The 22488-nt window shown below is 41.9% G+C and overlaps 1 protein-coding gene across 5 annotated transcripts in view; it reads left to right on the top strand.

Annotated features, from left to right (window-relative positions):
* The window catches only part of LOC139465804 (microtubule-actin cross-linking factor 1, isoforms 6/7-like), a 142667-nt gene that overhangs the window by 107972 nt on the left and 12207 nt on the right, over positions 1-22488 (top strand). For all 5 annotated transcript variants that reach the window (XM_071247728.1, XM_071247729.1, XM_071247731.1 and 2 more), the window contains exon 37: positions 6527-6699. In XM_071247728.1, the coding sequence (XP_071103829.1) occupies positions 6527-6699 (173 nt within the window). The remainder of the gene's footprint in view (positions 1-6526; positions 6700-22488) is intronic.

Below are 22488 nucleotides of genomic sequence, written 5' to 3'. Positions count from 1 at the left end.
TCACAATAAATATTGTGTCGGTACCTTCAAACAGCTGTTCATTTGCTGTTCGAGGAACATTCCAGGTGTGTATGACTTATTAACGCTTACATTACGTCGGACGTATGTCCGATATTGCCCTCATGTGTCCATTAATCCTGTGATGTACATAACACGTCAATGACGGACATCTTGATGTGTCTACCTGTCACTCATGACGTTGCAAGACGAAGGAAACAATGTCGGATTTCACCAGTGTACATATCATTACATGCAGGTGTAACGTATGCTAAGGTTTAACTACTGTAACCGACCACCCCTTCTCACATGCACCCCAATACACACACGACACCATTCCCTTGACACCTTGTTACCTTTAGAGACGCGGTGGACCAACGCTAACTCTCTGAAAAGATATGATAGAAATAAACAACTCCATTTAAATTGAAACGGAGACACGCTGAGATGGGAACCTTTGTAGAAAATCTAGACTTGCTTCATTTAATGATGGGGCGGTCGGGTAGCCTAGTGGTTAAAGCGTTCGCATGTCACGCCGAAGCCCCGGGTTCGATTCCGACATGGGTACAATGTGTGAAGCCCATTTCTGGTGTCCCCCGCCGTGATATTGCTGGAATATTGCTAAAAGCCGCGTAAAACCATACTCACTCACTCATTCAATGATACATTACAATAAGGCTTAGGTGGAAAGGACAATGATGTCGTACAGGGACTGTGACAAATTTACCCTGATTATATTTCTTGATTTGTCAGCACCACACCCGTGCTCGTGGGTTTCACCAAAGTGGTGAACGTCTAAGACCTACATCACTTCAATCTTTCCTCACACAAGCCGACACGCCGTGATATAACATTAATATTGTCCACATCGGTGTTAAAACCCACTCACTCACTCGTCTGATTTATCAACTGCGTACAGCAGGATTGCTCCAACGTATACTTGTATTGTCAAGCTATACATCAATATACCATTTCCACAATAATACATTTTCTCCCACGCATATCAATTCTGAGGCAATTTTCCCAAATCATCCTCCCTGGTCGGTTAAACTGCATGGGTCAGTTGAAACGGTCTATGGAAAGACATTGTTGGAGCAGAAAATTGCCCATATGAGAAGTTCGGAGGTTATTCAAGCATGCCCTAATCTACCCCTCAAGAAACGCCTCTAGTCCGAGCATTTTAAACCGTGGTCAGTCATGTGAAACGGAGATAAGTTTACGAAGAGTGTAAATCTAAACCAGTCACTTCGCCTCATATCGCCAAGGTCAACGGTCGGTGAACACAGAATAATAGAGCCATTGTCAGTTACATGATTTGCATAAAGGGTGCATTGCGGTGCTATGTGGAGACTTTGAACAAATATTCCAACGAGGGGAATGCACATCTTATCAGCTGTCTCGTCTTGTCCCAACAGCGTGTTTGTTCCGCAACGCAGGTTTTAAAAAATCATGTCGTACTCCCTGAATGAATAAAAGGTGTTGCCGGGTAACATATTCCTCTTAAAATGTGAAATAGCGGTTGTGCTGTAAGCGAGAGATCGCGAGATTGAGCGTGATGCTCGTGAGCGCGACGTCCGCATCAGCCGCGGTCATTGACGGGCAAGATGGATAAAATCATACGATGCTTGTGACTCTTTTGGTCGGTAAGCAATTTGGTGTGATACATTCCCCAAAAAGGACATATGTTATTTCAGAGGAGGAATATCTGTGAATCCAATCTTCTATTGTTAGATAGAATGGTATCATCCCCATTGAACAAAGCGGATTCTGATCAACCCTTTCCACCTGAGTGAATAGCGATCGATTACATAAACACACTATCATAAATGACAGCTTAAATTACAGACTGTCAACGGTAACCTTATATAATGTTTAAGACCTCTCCACCTTTCTCTTCGTGATACGCATGCCCACTGGTGGGTGACATTTTTATCGCGTTTATCCATCCAGCCACTTAGGATGAGCCAGGTAAACTGCTGTCGCTCCGGGCTAGGGCGACATGTAGCAAAGTCACTGTGGCCGGCTCCACACACGGTAAACACGACATCTTGGAGATCTCAAACTTTGGATTAACGCTGTCTGCAAAAGGTATGACCCCGCACTTCTTTCAATTCAGCTATTTTCTGTCGTCTGCTTCAATTTCGCAACCTTTTCCCGTGTCGTCTGCTCACCATCTTTCAAATCTTTGACATACGGTCTGTGTTGTTCATACCTACAAGTGTTTACCCCCAGAAAGGGGTGTCACATTATATGGGAGAAGAGGCCTTTGCTCTTTTGTGAACGACATTCCACAAGTCCCCCTGGCTATTGTGTTGGGAACGATGCCCGTGTGTAAATAAGGATTTATCAGCGAGGATGCGTGAAGCATAAAGGTATAGCTGGAGAAAATATGGCCGTCAATGACAGACCCTGCGTGGATACACTTCTTTAAAGGGCGATGCTTTCATTGGGACCTATACGTGTGAATGCTGAGGACGGATTAATGTGTTAAATCGGATCTGATATCTCCTGACACCAGGATCCTGTATTGAGGGTTAGAGGTTTAAGATCTCCTCGTATAGTACGACGTGTTGTGTAAGGGTGGTCCAACATCGTTGGTGTTCTAAGTCCTTACAGAGTAGCGTAAACTTCATTTTCTGTCATTAATTGAAGACTGTTCTTCCTCCCACTCTACTCGATGCTAAATGTATTTTATAAAAAACATTGAATCATTACAAATGTGTTACAGTAAACTACGTTTATAACGAACACGCTTATAACAACTTACCGATATAACGAACGTATTTTTTAGTCCCGGCCATTTGTTATATATATTCTGTATATATGCTTATACCGAACTACGGTTATTACGAACTAAGATTAGTGGTCCCTTTGAGTTCGTTATAAACGCAGTTTACTGTATCTTATGCAGCAACTTAGGAATAGTCCAACAGTCATGTACATATGTCACTTGTGATGGGAACTGATATCGTTTCAGTGACTCGGACAGTGAATTAAACAACTTTAAAACTCTATGTTAATATTCTTTTATTCTGAAAAAATTATCAGAGCAGAATATTCATTCATGTAAACTCAATAATCTTCAAAATGCCCCCTTTATGCCCTGAGTGGAGGAATGCCAGTCCATGTTCCACATGAATGAGTACAACAGGCAGCCTTGACAGGCGGGTGAATCTAAGGGTGGGCGAGGGATTGGTTTACATGTATTCTCTCCGGTACCCGCTTAGTCTGAATTATGGTTTCATGGTTTCGGTCCAATAATTCAAGGAATATGATGATTGTTAACAATGGATTTATGAAATTATTATGATTAAATATGTATTTCCTACTTTTAGTGAGGCCAATTGATGTATTTGACATATATTTTTGAACATAAGAAGCGTTTTGTTATTGTACTCTGTTAATAAGGAAAGACCCTTTGAAGTTTCAATAAAGATAAACTTCTCATATAACAATGCTTTATTAGACTATAATGCGGGTTATATAGTATGTTACATGTGTTGTAATTCCTGTTTCTTCGTAAAACATAACAAAACATATAGGCAAAAGAACATCACCTTGTTGAACGCATTGACCTAAATTGCCGCGTCTGCAGATACATCATCCCTAATCCTGGGGCCAAATCCTACGATCTCTATCTCTGAGCATTAAGCAACCATGGTCGTTTGTTCCGGACATTCAGCATCGGGTGTGTGAACTTTTCACTCTCGCAGATTAATAAGCCGGGACCTTGGGCCATGTATTAGAATGTCACACTTCAAGCAACATACACGTCGGAGACGTGACATCCTGGTGTTGTCGTCACGCTAAATAGGTCCTGGTGACCCCTGGCGTGACTGTGTACCTTCTGAGTGGGAGATCTTGCTGGGCCCTTCTTCCTCATTGACTGGACTGTATCAATGAGTGCTTGTGGTGTTGTGACGAAGGTCATTATCTTGATGGGACTTGTTAACTATTCGTTAAGTTACTGCCCTCGCCACTCAGTGTCCATTCATATAATTTTCATCACAAATGGGCGCTATGGAATCTGTTTTACATGTTATGGAGACTGGTATGCTTTTCCGTTGACATTTTGAATTTAAGCTTGTAAACAATAATCTGTTTATCTTGCTTACTGTAACTGCATATTCTTCTGCGATTGGACAGCATGATAACTTAATATCAATACTGAACACTCCTTTTCAATATACTACCTCGACGTATAGCTGTAAATGTGGTGATGTAGGTCAAGCAATATTAACTCACTCACTACTTTATTATGACAATTATGACATTATGTCAGTTACCTCCCTACTCAAAACCCACGCGGGTAAAAACACATCTATTTTATAATTCATGAAATAACTGGGATCCGGATAAGTGGGGTTCAACTGTATTAATATCAATATTGAACACCCTTCCAAGACACTATCTCCACGTATAGCTATGATGTGCTGATGCCGCGTTAAGTTCTACTCCAGTGTGCTTGTATTGGGATGTTTTGGGTCGTCATTTGAATACAGGCTATGTGAGGCGAACATCCAGCTCGTGAGCGGATTTTGAAACATTTCATTGTCGATTGTGACTCACTGACGATTGGTAATCTGGCACCGTACACAACAGGCTTAATATCCTTGTGTCAATACGTAATAAAGAATCAGCACCGAAGCAGGCGGTAGGGCCAACGCCTGAGCCAATATCATGTTCTTGTTTCGTAATTATCAAGTAAGGAAATCAATGTTTATTAAATCCCAACAGTGTACGGTCTTGTTCCGGTGCATAGTGAACATACACTGACACATGTTTGAAATACGTGACAATATACTGATAACGCTGTGCCCAAACATCCCCACCGGCTCGCCATCCCCTCCCACCCACGTCATCAATACCCCTCCTGTCTCACATCGAGATTCAAGGTCACTGTTGCTGTAGTGTTGGTTCGCTCAATGGACAAATATGCTCTCCCTCTACGCTACACACTCAAACAACATCGGTAAACTTCGGGAATATGACTGTTAGACGGCAACAGTTTCTAGCCTGCTCCGACATGCCGATTGCAGGACCTTAATATTATACAGTGATCAATCATTTCCACCATATTAATTATCTGTTTCTGACAGCTAGGAATATTGGGTTGTGTCGATTTTTAGTCTATTTATGTGGATCAGGCAGTGATCCTTGACATTCGAACACAACCTAAAGATGGTCGGTCACCTTAGTCGAGTTGTCAACGGTACCGCAGTTACCGTTCCCTAGCTGCCAGGATCCGCTGAACATTGGTTCGAATCCCAGACTTGACCGATTGTGATCATTGGTCTGCCATCGTCATACCCTTGCCGGTGAGATTCACATAGTTTTGAAGGGCGGTGGCTAGACGAGTGGTTAAAGCGTCGAAAGCCGGATCCGATTTCCTACATGGGGGACAATGTATGAAGCCAATTTCTGGTGTCCCCCTCCATGATGTTGCTGCAATATTGCTAAAAGCGGAGTAAAACCTTACCCACTCACTCACATCGCTTTGGGCATCCTCCGATATGAGTATGACACGTTGATATAAGTGAAATAAACCACTCACTCACTCTAACCTCAGACCAGTTCATACGTTGGTCCACGTGGCCTATATGTCAGATATGTATGTTCATGTCAACGAGACCCGTGAAGATTCCGGGGTAGAATAGGTCTTCAGCAAACCATGCTTGCCGTAAAAGGCGACTATGCCTGACGTAAAAGGCGACTAACGGGATCGGGTGGTCAGGCTTGCTGACTTGGTTGATGCATGTCATCGATCCCAAATGCTTGGATTGATGCTCATGATATTAATCACTGGATTGTCTGGTCCAGACTCGATTATTTACAGACCGCCGTCATATAGCTGGAATATTGCTGAGTGCGGCGTTAAACAACAAACCAACCAACCAATCATGTCAACGATTATAATACACCAGGGTATGGCTGCATCATGGTGGAAGCAGTGAATATTTGATCGCAATATATCAATATTCCCTGTTCTGTATGCTACTTTTGGGGTGTACTATATATTATGATGGCATCATGTTTCATTTTTAATATACTTTTACACCCTGGGGATCCCAAGTTAGAGTCGGGACGGGAGTGGAGACTTACACTGGTGGTCAGGGTCGGGAGCTTGGTCGAGTTGGGTGTCTTCTTGCCCCACGACGGGTGAACCGTTGCTCATTATATCAATCACTGTATTGTGTGGTCCAGACTCGATAATTTTCAGGCCGCCGCCATATAATGCTGGAATTTTGCTGAGCGTGGCGTTAAACACGCGAAAAATGTACTTGTATCTCAAATAAAGTTTCCTCTCTTCTGAACCATATTGACCCAGATAACCTATGATCTAAATACATCATACAGAAGGTTTCTGCGTTTTGCAGAATTTCAGCTTCTCCGGAAATACCTTTATTTTGAAACTTGCGTACTGTTAGTGTCCTGGTCGACTCGGATATACATGTACGAAGAACAATGTGAGGCAAACATCTTGAATTTTGACATTACGTCGATTCTGATGTATCCTTTTATTTTGCAGAAATTCCAGCACCAGTTGACGTCGAAGCATCCTCAGTTCTACAGCACGACCAGGCTTGGGCGGAACCTGAAGGACCGGTGCACGAAGCAGGACACGGAGAGGGAGGTTCTCCAGGGGATGCTGGATGAGCTGAAGAATAGATGGAACTCGGTCCGATCGGTGGTATCAAAAAGGTAGGAACAGCATTACACTGGCCTATTGTAACCTTGCAGCAGTTGTGTCCTATATAACAGTTAATATTACAGTCTACAGTGTTCAGAGCTGCACGTCTGAGTGAGTGGATGAATGTTGTTTTATGACACAGTTGGGAATCGTGCAGCTGTATCACGGCGGTTTGCAAACACATTGAGTATAGGCCTGGTAAATAAGTTAACAGCATCGGGACCGGTGACCCAATCAGCTAAGTCACACGTTGTAGCTGCCGCATCCTCACCGTGAGAGTCTGGTGTCCCCCGCCGTGATATTGCTGGAATATTGTTAAAAGCGGCGTAAAATCAAACTCACTCACTCACTCACCGTGAGAGTCGGGGTACAATGTATGATGCTCATGCAAGGGAAATAACTCCACCTTGACCGTAGCTTTATACCACTCGTGTTTGTTTAACGCCGCTCTCAGCAATATTCCAGCTTTATGACGGCCGCCTGTATTAATCAGTACTGTACCAGGCAATCCAATGATTGACAGCTGGAGCATCTATCTACGCAACTGTGACACGATGACATGCACCAACCAAGTCAGCGAGTCTGACCACCTGATCCCGTTTGTCGCCTCTGTGGATATGCTTGGTGAACTGATGACCAATTCTAACCCGGATCTTCACGTGATACTGCTACTACTACCACTCCTGCTGCTGCTGCTGCTGCTAGCCATTCACTGATGGTTCAATCTCAAATATAATGTAACACAAATGGTGTGAGCGGCTGTTACCATTAGAGCAGGACAAGAACCCTATTCGCGTACACCTGGTGCCATCACTGTTTTGCCTCCAGACCAAATGGGGTCAGTTTCGGCAGATGATAGATATGCTGATTGTTCTCTGGCGCTGCCGTTTTATATATACACGTCATCGACATATTTATCGAACTATCCTGAAGTAACAATTAGATTTAGATGAGCGATAGGAGATAGCTACAGGCCCGGTCAAATTAATACCTCCAATCATATTGTTTTGATTAATATCTTACAATATGAGTCCTCTCTTGGCTAGGATAGTATGCGTTACGTCATCAGTTGTAATACAGATTAACAAAAACAGATAATGCAGAGTGTCACGTTTGGAAATAATTACAATGCGACAATCACAATCTGCTACACACTGAAAGCAAGCGACATCCCCATGTGCTCGATTATCTCCCTTGGTCTAGATGTCCCCCAGGTATCTTTGCCGGGAACAGTGTTGTCAGTAAAGTATACATGTTGATTTCTTTCTATGGGGCTCCAATAAATCCGAAAATATAACCATTTGATAATATAATCTGGCGGACATAAATTGTGTTTAGACTCTAGTTTTCAAGGAAAGCAAAACTCTGCTGTTTCAATGATGGTAAATAAATCCGAATGTCGTTATTGTCAGTTTACACATAGTCAACGTGTTGTCGGACAGTGGTCAGAAAACAGGTAAAATTAAACACGGTCAAGGACAGACAGTAAATCTTCCATCTCAAGAAATACCTTATTGATTCGACCTCATTTTAAAAATTCTTTAGACACTTTCAACACGAAGGTTCCTTGAATTTCTAACTACCGAAATGACATTACACAGAAACTCTTGTCTTTTTTCAACGACAACAACTCACCCAGCTCTGTCTAAATATAGTTGACCAGGTTAGCTTTGTATCTCACAGTTTCACATAATTCGTCATATTTATTTAGCTCGCACTTGTACTTTTTGGCACGGAAATGATACTAGGACAGTTACACTTAACGTGAAGATGCCGTGAACGGGACGAAGTTATATTTAAAATAACAATATTCATGACACATATGTTTGTAGTTTAATTTAATGTGGCGCAGACTAAAACTGGATAGAAAATCAATTAAAAAAACAATGATTCGTTTTTACCAGTCTTTTAGTTGAAAAACGTTCTTTTCGTCGGTTTAAGTGCTGTTCAAAGTGCTCCATCGGGATTCTATTTTAACAAAATGGAATACAAATATCCGAGGCGTATTGTGTTGGTTTCTTGTGTAGGCCACGTTCGGCCAGGGGATGTACATAGCTACAGCTGTGCATACATACCTATTGACAGAGTTTTCTCCTTGGAAATGGGGCTATCGTAACAGTTCACTTAGAACTTGTTACATAACATAAACGTGACCTATACCCTACTCGCTTATGTACAGTTAATCAACATTGAAATTTACACATTATAGTGAAACAAACACATTTAATGTTCATTTGCGGCTCTCCCGAAGACAGTGTCCCAGTCACGCAGGTGGTCTAGGTGGTTTAATTGCATACACGTGACGTCATTTGATTGACAGGCTGTCAAGATTATGTCATAAGTGAGCGACATTACTAATGAGCTGCCTCGAGCTTTGTTCGCCTTCTTCTGATAACATAGGATTTACCTTGACAAAGATCGCGTGATGAAGTCATGTTGGTTGGTGACGGTATGATATGTTAGTGCCAGAAAGGTTATGCAGTTAATCCGTGATGTAGATATAGGTGGTATTAGTCCTCAAGTCAAGATGAAATTAATCCTCAAGGCACATCGTTGCTATGATATTGCCTCCCCTGACCGCCTCCGTGGTCGCGTGGATTGAGTGTCTGTCGGTGAGTGGAAGGTCGGGGGTTCGATCCCTGGTCGCGTCATACCAAAATACGTAAGAGATTGTACTTGTTGTTACCCTGCCTTGAGCTCGGCACTAAGGGGCTTAAACAAGGTCGGTTCGGAGTCAGTGTACTATGTCTGAGTTGGGTATTCAGGTACCGTGTCTGAGTGGGGTATTCAGGTTAAAAATGCGGCATGGTATCTTATGCCGGCATACATTCGGACTAGAACAAGCCTCCACACGCACACATGCACGTCGCTATGCAAGTGCAACAATCTTGAACACGACCTTAAACCTCATTTCTCATCACCGTATTTTCCCTAGTTCCCTGAGTCTACTCATCTATATAAATGTAGTGAGTCACCCGACGAAGCGTCTATATATTCAGCTTGGTGTGATGTGTATATAGTACTACACAATCATTATACGTGGAGGCAGGGACCAATAGATATGTACGTTCACCTTGGCTAAAGTTCAAGCCATGTGACCAGATTAGGTTGCAACTTTAACCCCTGTTTCTCTCACTATCAATAATATCGCCTCTCTGACTCACCTACAGCCACCTACTAACCACTCCTATACACGATACATTTGACGTTGCTTATCGAAATCCACTAAATGTTTATTAATATACGATATATACTACTCAAAACAAGTCAATGAACACCCACAACTGTAAGATGTGAGTTGCAATACACACCAGCCGTGGCAGATTTACTAAAATCTTATAAATGGATGGTCTTTGACTTCTTTTGTTTCGCATATACCAGCATTATAGATAATGCTATTTGAGAGTTATATTATTACGCTTATCATCAATCTGACTGTCAAAGTACCGCGTATCCAGCTTTGTTTTCCTGTCTAATAAGGAGATGGACATTTATTCAAACTAAAAGGCCTCTTTGTCCACAGTACAATGAGGTCGTTTATTCATATGCGTTTATGGGGCGGTCGGGTAGTCTAGTGGTTAAAGCGTTGGCTCGTCACGCCGAAGACCCGGGTTCGATTCCCGACATTGGTACAATGTGTGAAGCCCATTTCTGGTGTCCCCCGCCGTGATGTTGCTGGTATATTTCTAAAAAACGGCGTAAAACCATACTCACTCACTCACTCATATGCCTTCATGTGGGACATGTTTATCCGTTTCGCGAACACCTGGTGCTGTCACTGATTTTCAGTGATTTTCAATATTGCTAAAAGTGACGAAAACACACACACAGTCAGTACTAAATCCTACAATATGTTAGGTATGCAACGATTCTTCCTCCCTGGTTTACGGGGGCGTTGCGTGTTGACATAAGCTATCTGCACAACCCCGTGTATCTAAAACCTACTTGCTATAAATCTCCGGTATTAACTCCAACGTCGCGGCTTTGCCTGTGTCTAATTGTCTATGAACAGACCTTATTAGAGGACACTGCCCTATAAAGGTCCGTCAAACACTAGTTTGTAGTTGTCTGGGAAGTCGTGTAAGGTGGGGACAAATTTGAACACCGTTTCGGCTCTGTTTATTACGGTTGTTTGTTCACTGTTCCACCTGCTGTGTTTGTTATTTGTTCGGTATATATTTACCTCTAAGAAGATAATGCTAAAAGTACTCGCTCAAGGTAAAAAAAATAGACATTGCGTTTTGACACTCCGATAGAATCGACAGTAGCGTTATTGCATCTGATATACCAGACAGGAGTCTTCGTATAGGCCATGTTATACACAATTTATTAACTGTTTGTCCCCGCCGTGATATTGCTGTAATATTGCTAAAAGCGGCGTAAAACCATACTCACTCATTATTAACTGTTTGATGAAATTATATGAATTCATTATTCCTTTCGGTATTGACGCCGCATATCGATAACAATTCATTCCCCAGATGTTTGTTTAAATCAGATTTCACAATTATTTTTTTTTAGTTATAAACAAATAACAGAAATAAAAACATTTCCATAATCATAAAAAATGTTTACTAAACGCAGTGTCCGTTGTACGTGTCCGTTATGTCATAGGTATGTGTTTATTAATCACTATCACTAGTGATGAAACCAGGTGTTTGAAAATAGGTGGCGTGTCCTGACCCACCGGTGACATCCGTTACAAACACATGCAAAGCCTAGTCAATTGTTCACCTGAACACATAGATAAATACTGGTACATGTGCCAAGAAAGATGTATGTAAGTACGGGATTGATTGAGTTGTCATGATTAGCTCGATCAGAATAGCCACAAAACTGTCACAACCAAAACATGAGATCTACAAGAAATTATCGTGTTTCATTGTCTACCCTGCGGCTGGGTGAGTCATCTCGATTAGTACATTCCAGTATTTGGTGCATATATTATATGCAAAAAGTTAGTCAGTTTTTGGACCATCAGAAATACGTCGAATTATCGGTAGTTCGAGACAAACGATGTGTCGGCCTTATACCTTAAGAGCCAGTAAAATGGTTCTGTCAGGACCATAGAATTAACGGATATTTGAAATATATGAGTTCCGATTTAAAAGGGTTTCAGAAATACGTTTAAACAATATACAGGCAGGTAAAGTGAGACGGGAGATACAAAGGTCACATGTAACCATTTATATCAAGGTTATTGTATTATCTTCCGATCGAAGAAAGACAATTGATAACATAATGTATATAGAGCGTTTCTAAACCACCCTTCATCAGATGTGAAATCATTTAATGAGCAATATAAGGTTTCCGTTTGTCGCAAAATAATTAACATTCACTGGTGGTATTTATGCGTTTACCAGCGCCGCGCATCTCTAATTAAGCTGTGGTTGGGATCCGGCAAATGTATAGCACGAGCGAGACGCCACCTAGTTTTATATAAGTAATTGATAGAAACAGTATGCATTTCTCAGATAGATAACATACTCCATACGATGTCACAGAGCTCGTAACATGTCCAAATAGTAAGGCTATCAGTTTGCATTAGTGACTTCAAAGGCCAGCCATCCTTGCTAAACCCGGGGCCCTCTCTCTCACCTGTCCCCTGTAATCGATACAACTCACAACGCTCGCGGGAAAACGACACACACACAAGATGGCGGCCATCCAAATATGGCAAGCGTGATGTGAAACCATCCCAGGTCGGTGGGGGTGTTCCTGATAAGAATAGCACCTGTTGGTGAACACTCGGGTGTATGGGAAATCCCGTGGGTTCGGTTTTCAGGAACGCTAAAACACAGGGTGTGACAGGACACATAATTCTACCTGTGTCAGGTGTAGTCAAATCAGCGCAACAGGTACAGTTCGAGCTGTACCTCGTGAGAGTGAACGCTTCACTGGATACAGGGACAGCTAGCGTCTCGAGGTGTTCGAAACGTTGACAATGTGTGCCTGGATTTACATAATGCCAATACAATGAGTGCCGGTAGTGATGATTATGATTATGATTATGATGAACCTGAAAGGTTCTTCCCGCTACCTGCATACCTGTCACCCAGGTAAGTTGATTACATTTGGCCTACTTTAAACATGGCCGCCTAAGGCGGACGGTTCGCTATAAACAAGCTGTCATTGTTTATCCGTGTATAGAATTCCTTCACACTTTCTAGGATTATTCATTAGAGTAAGCACTACCCGCAGTTAAATCTAAAGTCCTGTTGCTTTTAGCATTGCTTATATAGGTCCGTATTCTATGACAGGTGCGGCTTATGGATAATTAGGGCACACAGCTACTGTGATTTGTCCTAGACACTATAGTGCGAAAAGAAAATATGTCAGTTGTATCCTAATCGGAGATTCGCGTCGTAAGAAAACGCGTGTGTGTGTACCTCACCATCTGACACATTAGAGTTTGTGTGATACAGGGCTGTATATTGGGACCAGTTCTATTTTGGGAATCTGTCCAACTTTCGTCTCGATGCTGAGAGTGGAATATTTACCTACCGCTGCCTGTCCAAATACATGGGAGAGACCTCTTGGTCAAGGCTAAAGAAAGTAAGATTATATACATTCCTACTAAACCCTACCCTGTTGCCACAGAGATGGTAGAATCGTGTCAGATCAGGGACATAGTTCTACACACATTCATTGCTCGGAGTGACTTGACTAGTGAGATATTAAGCATTCTTGCGACTGGACAGACAGGTCTTAAACTGTACGCTGTTGTCCGAGTGTTTTATTCCTGCCATAAAATGTCATTTTGCCCTCTGATAGCATTGTGTCCTTTACCTACAAACAGCTTGAAACAGTTTTACCAAAACGTTTACGTTAGAATCTCAGCAACGTTTTCACTGATTTCATAGGGCTATGGAGTTATTGAACTGGTTTTGTATACGTATACGACGTTACAATAACAACGGTTTCAACCAATCGCAATATAATGATAAACGAATTTTACCACAGTAGTTATTTATCCGAGCGTAGCCTTAAACACAATTATAGACCGTATACTACTATTGACGTATACATAGGTTCCTCTTCCATGAACACATTACAGGAAACATCAATAATCCACTGCAGTCATTAATCCGGAAGTGGTATGCTGACATGTTTTATTTGAAATGAACATGATGTTTGATTCAAATATCCGAACTTAACTGACCTATTTCAGTACAAAAGCCCCGTGTTTGATAAGAAACGGGAACGAGGGCAGACAAATATATGACACACTTTGACTGATCACAAGAACTAAACCCAACGCCCTGTGGCCATGTCGGTGGGAGTTCAGAGCTCAATCACGCTCACTGGACCATGGCCGTCGACACGACATCATGTCAGAAGACATCTATGCTAAAATCAATCGTTAACCGTGTTTATTGTGCAACTCAACAATGCCAAGCCTGTTATATTCGTTGTGACCCAAGTGTCACATCGCCATTCGTGTTGTGGTGATAGATAGGGTCGTTGACATCATTTGAGGAATTCCTGACATCATTAAACTTGGAATTTCTGGAATATAAAATGCTATACGTGTTCCTCTAATTGTGTTTCCTCTCGTGTGTTTTCTTTCATGTAGTTCTACATATATATTACACAATATGTAAGTTCTTATAGTGCCAGGTATAGTATATTGTATGGGGCCTTGTTGATATTGGTTTTGTTCATGTAACAGATACGAGTGTGAGCAATATACCACTGAAACAATACCACATTGATCACAGATATGAACATGCGGACTTAGCAAATTAGCTTCTGTTTTGCTTTACCAGTCCTGTACTTTAACAAATTGTCATTGCGATGGGGTGTACCCACGTGATACTGATTGGGTGTCTGTATGGTGTCTTAAGGGTGTCTTTGATGTGTCGTAAGAGTGTCTTAATGATGTAGAATGTTAAAACTTGAATATTGTTCACTTGTTAAACAAAAGTGTTTATATAAACTGACAAATATGTCAATTCCTTTCGCATCCAGTTAAATTAATCCACGAATTAGACTGTGGTTTAAAGTCAGCCCAGGGATGTAGGTAATTAACAGCTGGAGATGTCACATGCAGGTGGTGGTTGCCTGTTGTGTGCCGCTCCCCCTCTCTGCGATGTGTAGCTGTTTAATTCAAATGTTTGCCCACTGCTCAAAGGTCCAGATGATGTTCAAAATTTGCTGAACAAATTTACATTCTGATACGTGACGGGTTTGCTCCAAATTCAGACCTTGCATGCACCTCTGAACGAAAAGCCTAGAAGTGACATTGTACAGGGACAGTTGGCGTGTATTCGACATCGGAGAGCGCTGTTTACAGGAGAAAAAGAGCATTTGCTCAGCTACTGATGGATATGACCTATTTATTCAAGCTTGATCGGAACCGATTTCCAAACTTCAGACAAACCAGTCTTGATATTAGTATTTAAACAGACACCAACATATGTCTTCGGATTGAATTATTACCATCGTCATCATTTTCACTGTGTTGATGATGATGATGATGATGATGATGATGATGGTTGTCGTAGCCATGATAGAAATGTACATCGTCAGTGTATATCATCGCTGATAGGACATTATTATATTTTTAATCTGGTGTCCCCCGCCGTGATGTTGTTGGAATATTGCTAAAAGCGGCGTAAAAGAATATTCACAAACTATAATTATAATGTGTTCATCGATTTACCAGTTATTTCATTTGATGAATTGCAATGTCAATACCACGTCTGATACGGACGTCATTAGCATTATACAATGGTAAATTCAATACCACCCGCTAGAATATTTCTGGTATTCTGAAATCCTTGCAGAGTAATTACATGTTTGATAAACGATTCATCTGACGGAGACCAGAGGACTATATATCGTTAACAATATGTTCATTTATTGGTACCCCTAACGACCATGTCGTTCACACTAACACAATCAAAGCAACGCGCCATGCGCAGCAAGGAAATATATTCATCCACGTGTCACTGCAAACCCAAAAAGGATTAATTTTCATTTAACATTCACAATCAATTACCATCTTGTAGCAGATGGTGCTGATGCAGCAAATGATGACAAGGTTATTGAAACAATATGAATAGCCAAGATCTATACCAAAGTCAGTACGGCCATGGTCTCTGGAACACGTCCTACCAAGGTCATACAAACACTAATGGCTGTGTATACGTTATTGTTTAAGTACGTATTTACCCACTCTTGACATTTCAGGAGCATATTCATAAATATTATCTTCGATTTAAGAATAATCTGTGTGTAAACACCCCCTGGCCCGGTAGGCAGACAGCTTATTATAGCCAGTACCTCGAACAAACAAGCCGACCTCCGATGTCACATGAACAGGTGATATCAAGCAATATACACTAGATGCTTGTTTATTGATTGATGTGTTTTGCTAACGTTGCCAGGATATTGATCATGAAGGCTTGGAATATATGACATATACATGTTCGGATTCTGTATGAGCAGTTGTTTTTGTCATAACGTTCTACCGTGTCATTTCATGTGAGGATGTACAATTTTACGGGTTTGGCGTCGTTTTGTCAATGAGGAGCAGGATACGCTCACCTTTTCGCGAACACCTTGTATCATTACTACTTAATGGCGAATCATAAATATATGTTCATGATATAATGGAATCGTACAATCGAAGAGATTTCTTATGACTATGGGAAAGGTTTTGTCGCTTTTATTTACATTAAGATTTCGTTCACAGTGTACTGCGTTATAGGATCACGATTCACCGTGCGAAGGTATAACTAACCACACATGTCCATGTAACGTCCTAGGTGTGTTAGTATTGTGGTTAGTGCATAGTGTTATGTATTTGAATCCAAATGGTCAATCTGTATAATGTAGGCAGGTCGTTAATTGCTGAAGATCCGGGGTAGAATAGGTCTTCAGCAACCCATGCTAGCCGTAAAAGTCGACTATGCTTGTCGTAAGAGGCGACTAACAGGATCGGGTGGTCAGGCTCGAAGACTTGGTTGATGCATGTCATCGTATCCCAATTGCGTGGATCAATGCTCATGATGTCAATCACTGGATTGTCTGGTCCAGACTCGATTATTTACAGGCCGCCGTCATATAGCTGGAATAATGCAGAGTGCGACGTTAAACAACAAGCAAACAAACAAATAATTTCTATGGGGTTTTCTTTTGAGACATGTTCTATTACTCGACCCATACCAATTATATTACCATGGTGTTCAGAGAGTGTGGTTGTCATTCAATACTATGTTGCAATGATTGGTGTCGTTTATAACAGAGTATGTTCCACACCCATCCGCTCGCTCACCCAACCTCTCATCCCCAAACCACCCAACCCATCCCGCCTGATGATGAATAGTTTGTAAGATCAACCGGCAACGACAACAATGGAATAGTGTGTCGCTTCTACCACCTAAGGGGCGATCGGGTAGTGGTTACAGCGTTCGCTCGTCACGCCAAAGACCCGGGTTCGATTCCCGACATGGATACAATGTGTGAAGCCCATTTCTGGTGTCCCCCGCCGTGATATTGCTGGAATATTGCTAAAAGCGGCGTAAAACCATACTCACTCACTCACACTACCACCTAAGTCAACCAACAGGGTATCATCGCAGTTACGAGTCGGCTATTATCACCTTGTAATCTGTTGATCATAGGATATTCCTCACCTAATATAGATGCTAATAGATAAATACTCGACCCCCGGTATACATGTCGTTATGTTGAATAAGCCATGTAGCCTATTGTCCCCTGACACGCATTTCTGGTATGTGAGTTGCATAAATATAACATACACGGACTCCACGGGGAGTATATAAACCTGGCTAATCTCTCGCCGTTACAAACTGTACTATGTACTATAATTGTAAACGCAGCTTAGCTGGATAAACCATAATCCGTCCAAATAATATTTATTTAGCGGGCATTTCATCTAAGAGAAGGAATTTAAGACGTTTTAAAGAATGTTGATAAATTATGTAGTTATTCCTTGGGTGGAATGTGATAGATCAAGGAAAATATCATCGTCGTGCAATTTAATGGAACATTGCAAAGTTTATCATACAGGGATATTGTCAATTCGGTTAATTGAAGGAGTGGTATTTGATCAGGTTCTGCGTGTTTAGATGCATCAGCTGTGTCCATGGCGTGTATACTTACGACGTATCATCCCTGAATACTGCCGAGGGCGGCGTTAACTAACAACAAACCAATCATATACCCTCCTAGGAGGACAGTAGAAGAAGAAGAAGAAGAATATTTTATTACAGTGTCACCCGCTGAACATATAAAATGACGAGGCAAGAATGTAAAAACTCAGCGGCCGGCCGAAATGGCCTACGAGACACTAAAAGACTCATAAAAACAATACTTTATATATGTACACACCACAATTAATAGAAATTATGAAAATAGCATTCATAATATCCCCCATACAAGCATCCTATATACACACAACCACATCCATTCCAACATCCAGTCCTTCACTCACAGCTTACTCAAACCACCCAAACATTCCTACTAGGTATTAAACATGTCGTCACATCCACACGCGAGCTGACATTTAATATGAATAAAACAGACAGGTTTTGCTAACTTATGGAGCGCACGTACATATGACACAGACCATTATATGAATAGATGACAAGGTTTAGCCTCTGATTGTACACGGGCGCTATATCCCACATACAATGTAGTGCACACATCTGCTGTGTGTAGTATACTGACATGTACATTGTATTGACTGACGATGTGGTTAAGACGCCCATTGACGAGTCTATATAAGCTAGTGTATAAACCTACTTATGCACGAGGAGGTATATAATACTGCACTTATAGACAACACTGAGACCTTTGATGTACTGCTTATAGTAGCGTGACACGTCTACAGAGGAAGGGCTGTGTTATATCCACTGCCGCCAGACCCCACTGTCACTGGAAGACATTATTTATGCAGATATTGGACCCGGGGTCATGTAGACTGCATATTTCAAGTTCTCACTTTTTATTGCTTGGTTGTAAATGTTCTTTACGAACTGGCAAACTGCTGAGTCAGGGAAATAGGTTCTAGTGTTTACCATAGAAGGTCATTGACTTGGTAAATATGTAATTGTTTTGTTTGAGGCCCAGTTTGATTGCGTTGATTGTTGTGTGTGAAGAATTTTAACATAATATCTCAAAACCATATGCACATAACATACTTACGAAATGCATTTCTTTGGGGGGGGGGGGGGGTTTCTGAGCAAAGAGAATCCTCTTCGTTAGACTCTAACTGCTTAAAACTGAAAACAACTGTGTTTTTTTGTATATTTGTTCAAATCATGTTTGGTGTAACCAGGGTGATTTAAATGGCATGCTTTGAGGATATTAACATACTTCCTATAGTACCCGTGAAGACCAGGTCAAGGTTTGGTCTTCATGAACACATACTTGTGGTCAGGGGTAGAATAGGTCTTCAAAAACCCATGCTTGCCCCAAGAGGCAACTATGCTTGTCGTAAGAGGCGACTAACGGGGTCGGGTGGTCAGGCTCGCTGACTTGGTTGATGCATGCCCTTGTTTCTCAACTGCGTAGATCGATGATCATGATGTTAATCACTGGATTGTCTGGTCTAGACTCGATTATTTACACACCGCCGTCATATAGCTTGAATAATGCGGCGTTAAACAACAACAAACAATCTTTCTAAAGCAAGATATTATAATTATACATAGTTTAACGTTCCGTTATATGGCAATCACCTCATGACCTGGTAGAGGTGGGCTGGGTAGCTTTGTGTTGGTTGATTCAGCGGTTGACCACGTCTTGCTTGTCTGTAATGAGGCGGACATTGGGTGTTCTCTCTAATTACAAGTCTCGCCCTGTAGTGTTGTGGTCCTTCTTCGGTCACCGCCCGCGTTACACGTCTTGACGTGCGTAGTACTCACGTGAACACGCTCATGACATTGACCTGTCTCGTTCAGGTGGCCGCTCTTACGACGAGGAATTCTTTGTGGAGAACTAAACACTTGTTAAATACCTATTAATTTCCACCCTCACGAACAGAGACAAATTAGCATAGAATTGGCGTGGGCTTCCTTCCTCTCGAGTGGAATGCGGTAGATCGGGCTTCTCTTTAATAATGTATTACACGACTGAACGATACGGCTGACTGGTGGTGAAGTTGTAACCTGAACGATACGCCAGCTGATTGTGGAAGGCAAGGCAGTAAATAGTATCTGTAATATATTCTTCATGTCCTAGAGGTGGACACGTGTTATTTGAGAGTCTACACAAAGCAAGGTTTGAAGTGAAACGGACAATTAAATGAGGAAGTAGGGTAGACTGTTGGACAGTGGATATGTCGTGTTTAGTCGTGTGGAAACTATGTAACCATTAACCTGTCTGGTGTGACCGTCAGAGACACTTGATCACGGACAGCTCAATCTCACCTGACCATGTTGTGTTTCTTCTGTGAGGGACCGCCTCCGTGGTCTAATGGTAGAGCGTCCGCCCGGAGAGCGGAAGGTCCGGGGTTCGATCCCCGGCCGCGTCATACCAAAAGACGTTAAAATATGGTACTTGTTGTTACCCTGTCTGGCACTCGGCATGAAGGGGCTAAAACAAGGACTGGCTCGGAGTCAGTATACTGTGTCTGAGTGAGGTATTCATGTTAAACTGCGGCACGGTATCTAAGTGTGCTAGCACTAGAAATCGGCATCAGTCCAGACTAGTACAAGCAGCCACACACACGTACATGCACGTCGCTATATAAGTTCAATAATCTTGGACGCGACGTTAAACCCCATTTCACCTCACCTCTACTGTGAGGTATCCAGTGGGAAATATGTTACAAGAACCCCTATGTTACTCGATGCTGTTTGGTCTGATTGCTCACTTTGGGGTAGTTTCGTTTTGGCACAAGTGGCGCCGCAGTTAACTGCGCAGTGTTGGGCGTTTCAGAAACTCCTGATGCTAATCATAGTTCGCCTCGATTATTGTTTTATTATTATTAAACATATTATATTGTCCAAAAAAAACCAAGGTATTGGGCATAAGTGCAACACTTATTACTGCCTTCTCCCTATTGTTCTATGTTTGTCAGCACCATACCCCTAGTCATGAGTTTCAACAACTAGGTAAGCGTCTAAGACCTGAATCACATCGGTCTTTCCTCCTGCGTCAAGTTGACACGCCGTTATATAACTGGAATACTGTTCTGAACGCATTAATCAAAATCATTCGTTGAAACTCTGTAGAATTTTGCTATCTGTTTGGTTTTTTTGTTTAACGCCGAAATCCGCAATTTTCCAGCTATATGACAGCGGTCTGTTAATAATCGCGCCTGGACCAGTCAATCCATTGATTGATGTCATGAGCATCGATCCACGCAATTGGTATACGATGACATGCATCAACCAAGTCAGCGAGCCTGACCGCCCGATCCCGTTAGTCGCCTTTTACGACAAGCATATTCGCCTCTTACATGGCTGAAGACCTATTATAACCCGGATCTTCACGGGGCTACTGATATCTGAACAAATCTGAAATTGCGAACATAGGTTTTGAGAAACGATCTACAAACGACCCGCAACTAATTGACAGAATATACTTTACCCCCTCTGTGTAGCTTCCAAACCCAACACCCCAAACCCTCTTGTCAAAGAGCGCCATTTACCATAGCAGGGGTAGTCGGTCTGGAGTAAGGTTTCAGGACACACTTAGGGTGCTTATACGTACAATAGTCCAGGCCAGGCCAGGATAGACATTCCTCGCACTGGGCAGGGTTCCATTTCAACGATGGTCTCCAACCAGTTACAAAAGAACGGGACAGGTTCACGTTGCGATCGTTTATTCATTCCAAGCCTTGAAAATAATATTTTCTTTTGATATATTTTGAAAAAAACTTGACATATTCATATATATTATCATAGGCTACAAAAGCATAGGTAAATCATATTATTATCGTTCTGTTAGGATTACTTTCTTTGTCGATGTTCGTAACAGTAATCTTGGAAAGGCGTTATGCACGTTAAGCTCGTGTTCAGGGTGTCTTACTTACGGACAAAGCGCGACGGGTAGTGCTATATGCATCTACCCAGTGTTTGCTGATGATATGATTAGGTGTCCTATATTCGGGTGGACGTGCCGCATGACCAGTGGTGTACATACCCGTGTGTACGTTGCTAGGGCTGGCCACTTCGCCGGGTACATCAGGCGTTGTTTGTACGTCAACTTGGTCCAGGTTGTCGCACCACATTAAAATGTCGAGTCAGCACCTTTCTCTTCCAACCACCCTCATACATTAGACATTCTGTCTGTAGGAATCTCCACGTACACATTATTTGGCTGCAATGGCGTAATGATACAATTCCATCCGAAGAATGAAATACTGTCATAAGCTTTCGTTCCTTGTTTTTAGTACTCGTTTTACTGGTTTGTAATATCGCTGAAAAAAAGTTTTTTTAAATAATTTAGGAAAATCAAACGTAACTTATCTTTTTCAAGACTTTTCGATTCATTGGTCATGTTATATCACCGAAACTGTTATTAAAATGTTCTCAAGTCAAGGCGAAACCGTTCAGCTTCTTGTTTGAGGTGCGGAGATGCTTGGGGCATCCTGGGTGTCCAATGATATATTGTGTATGTTGTACATAGTGTGGCACCTGGATTCAGCTACAATCTTGCAGTACCGTTAGTTTGACTGCTCTCCTTATTTGCTTGTATCGAAGTCGACTGAGGTTACTGTTGACTTTCATCAGGCTGGAGCTTAATGCTGATTACAAGGTCTCCGAGAAATACGTGCTTCTAGTGAGCGACATGTGGTTCGGCAAGCCTTTGGATAGGTT

The sequence above is a fragment of the Haliotis cracherodii genome, unplaced genomic scaffold, assembly GCF_022045235.1.
Source record: "Haliotis cracherodii isolate W230 unplaced genomic scaffold, xgHalCrac1.p SCAF_18, whole genome shotgun sequence".
NCBI lineage: Eukaryota > Metazoa > Mollusca > Gastropoda > Lepetellida > Haliotidae > Haliotis > Haliotis cracherodii.
The sequence above is the reverse complement of the archived record's forward strand: the minus strand, read 5'-3'. Positions and strand labels throughout refer to the sequence as shown.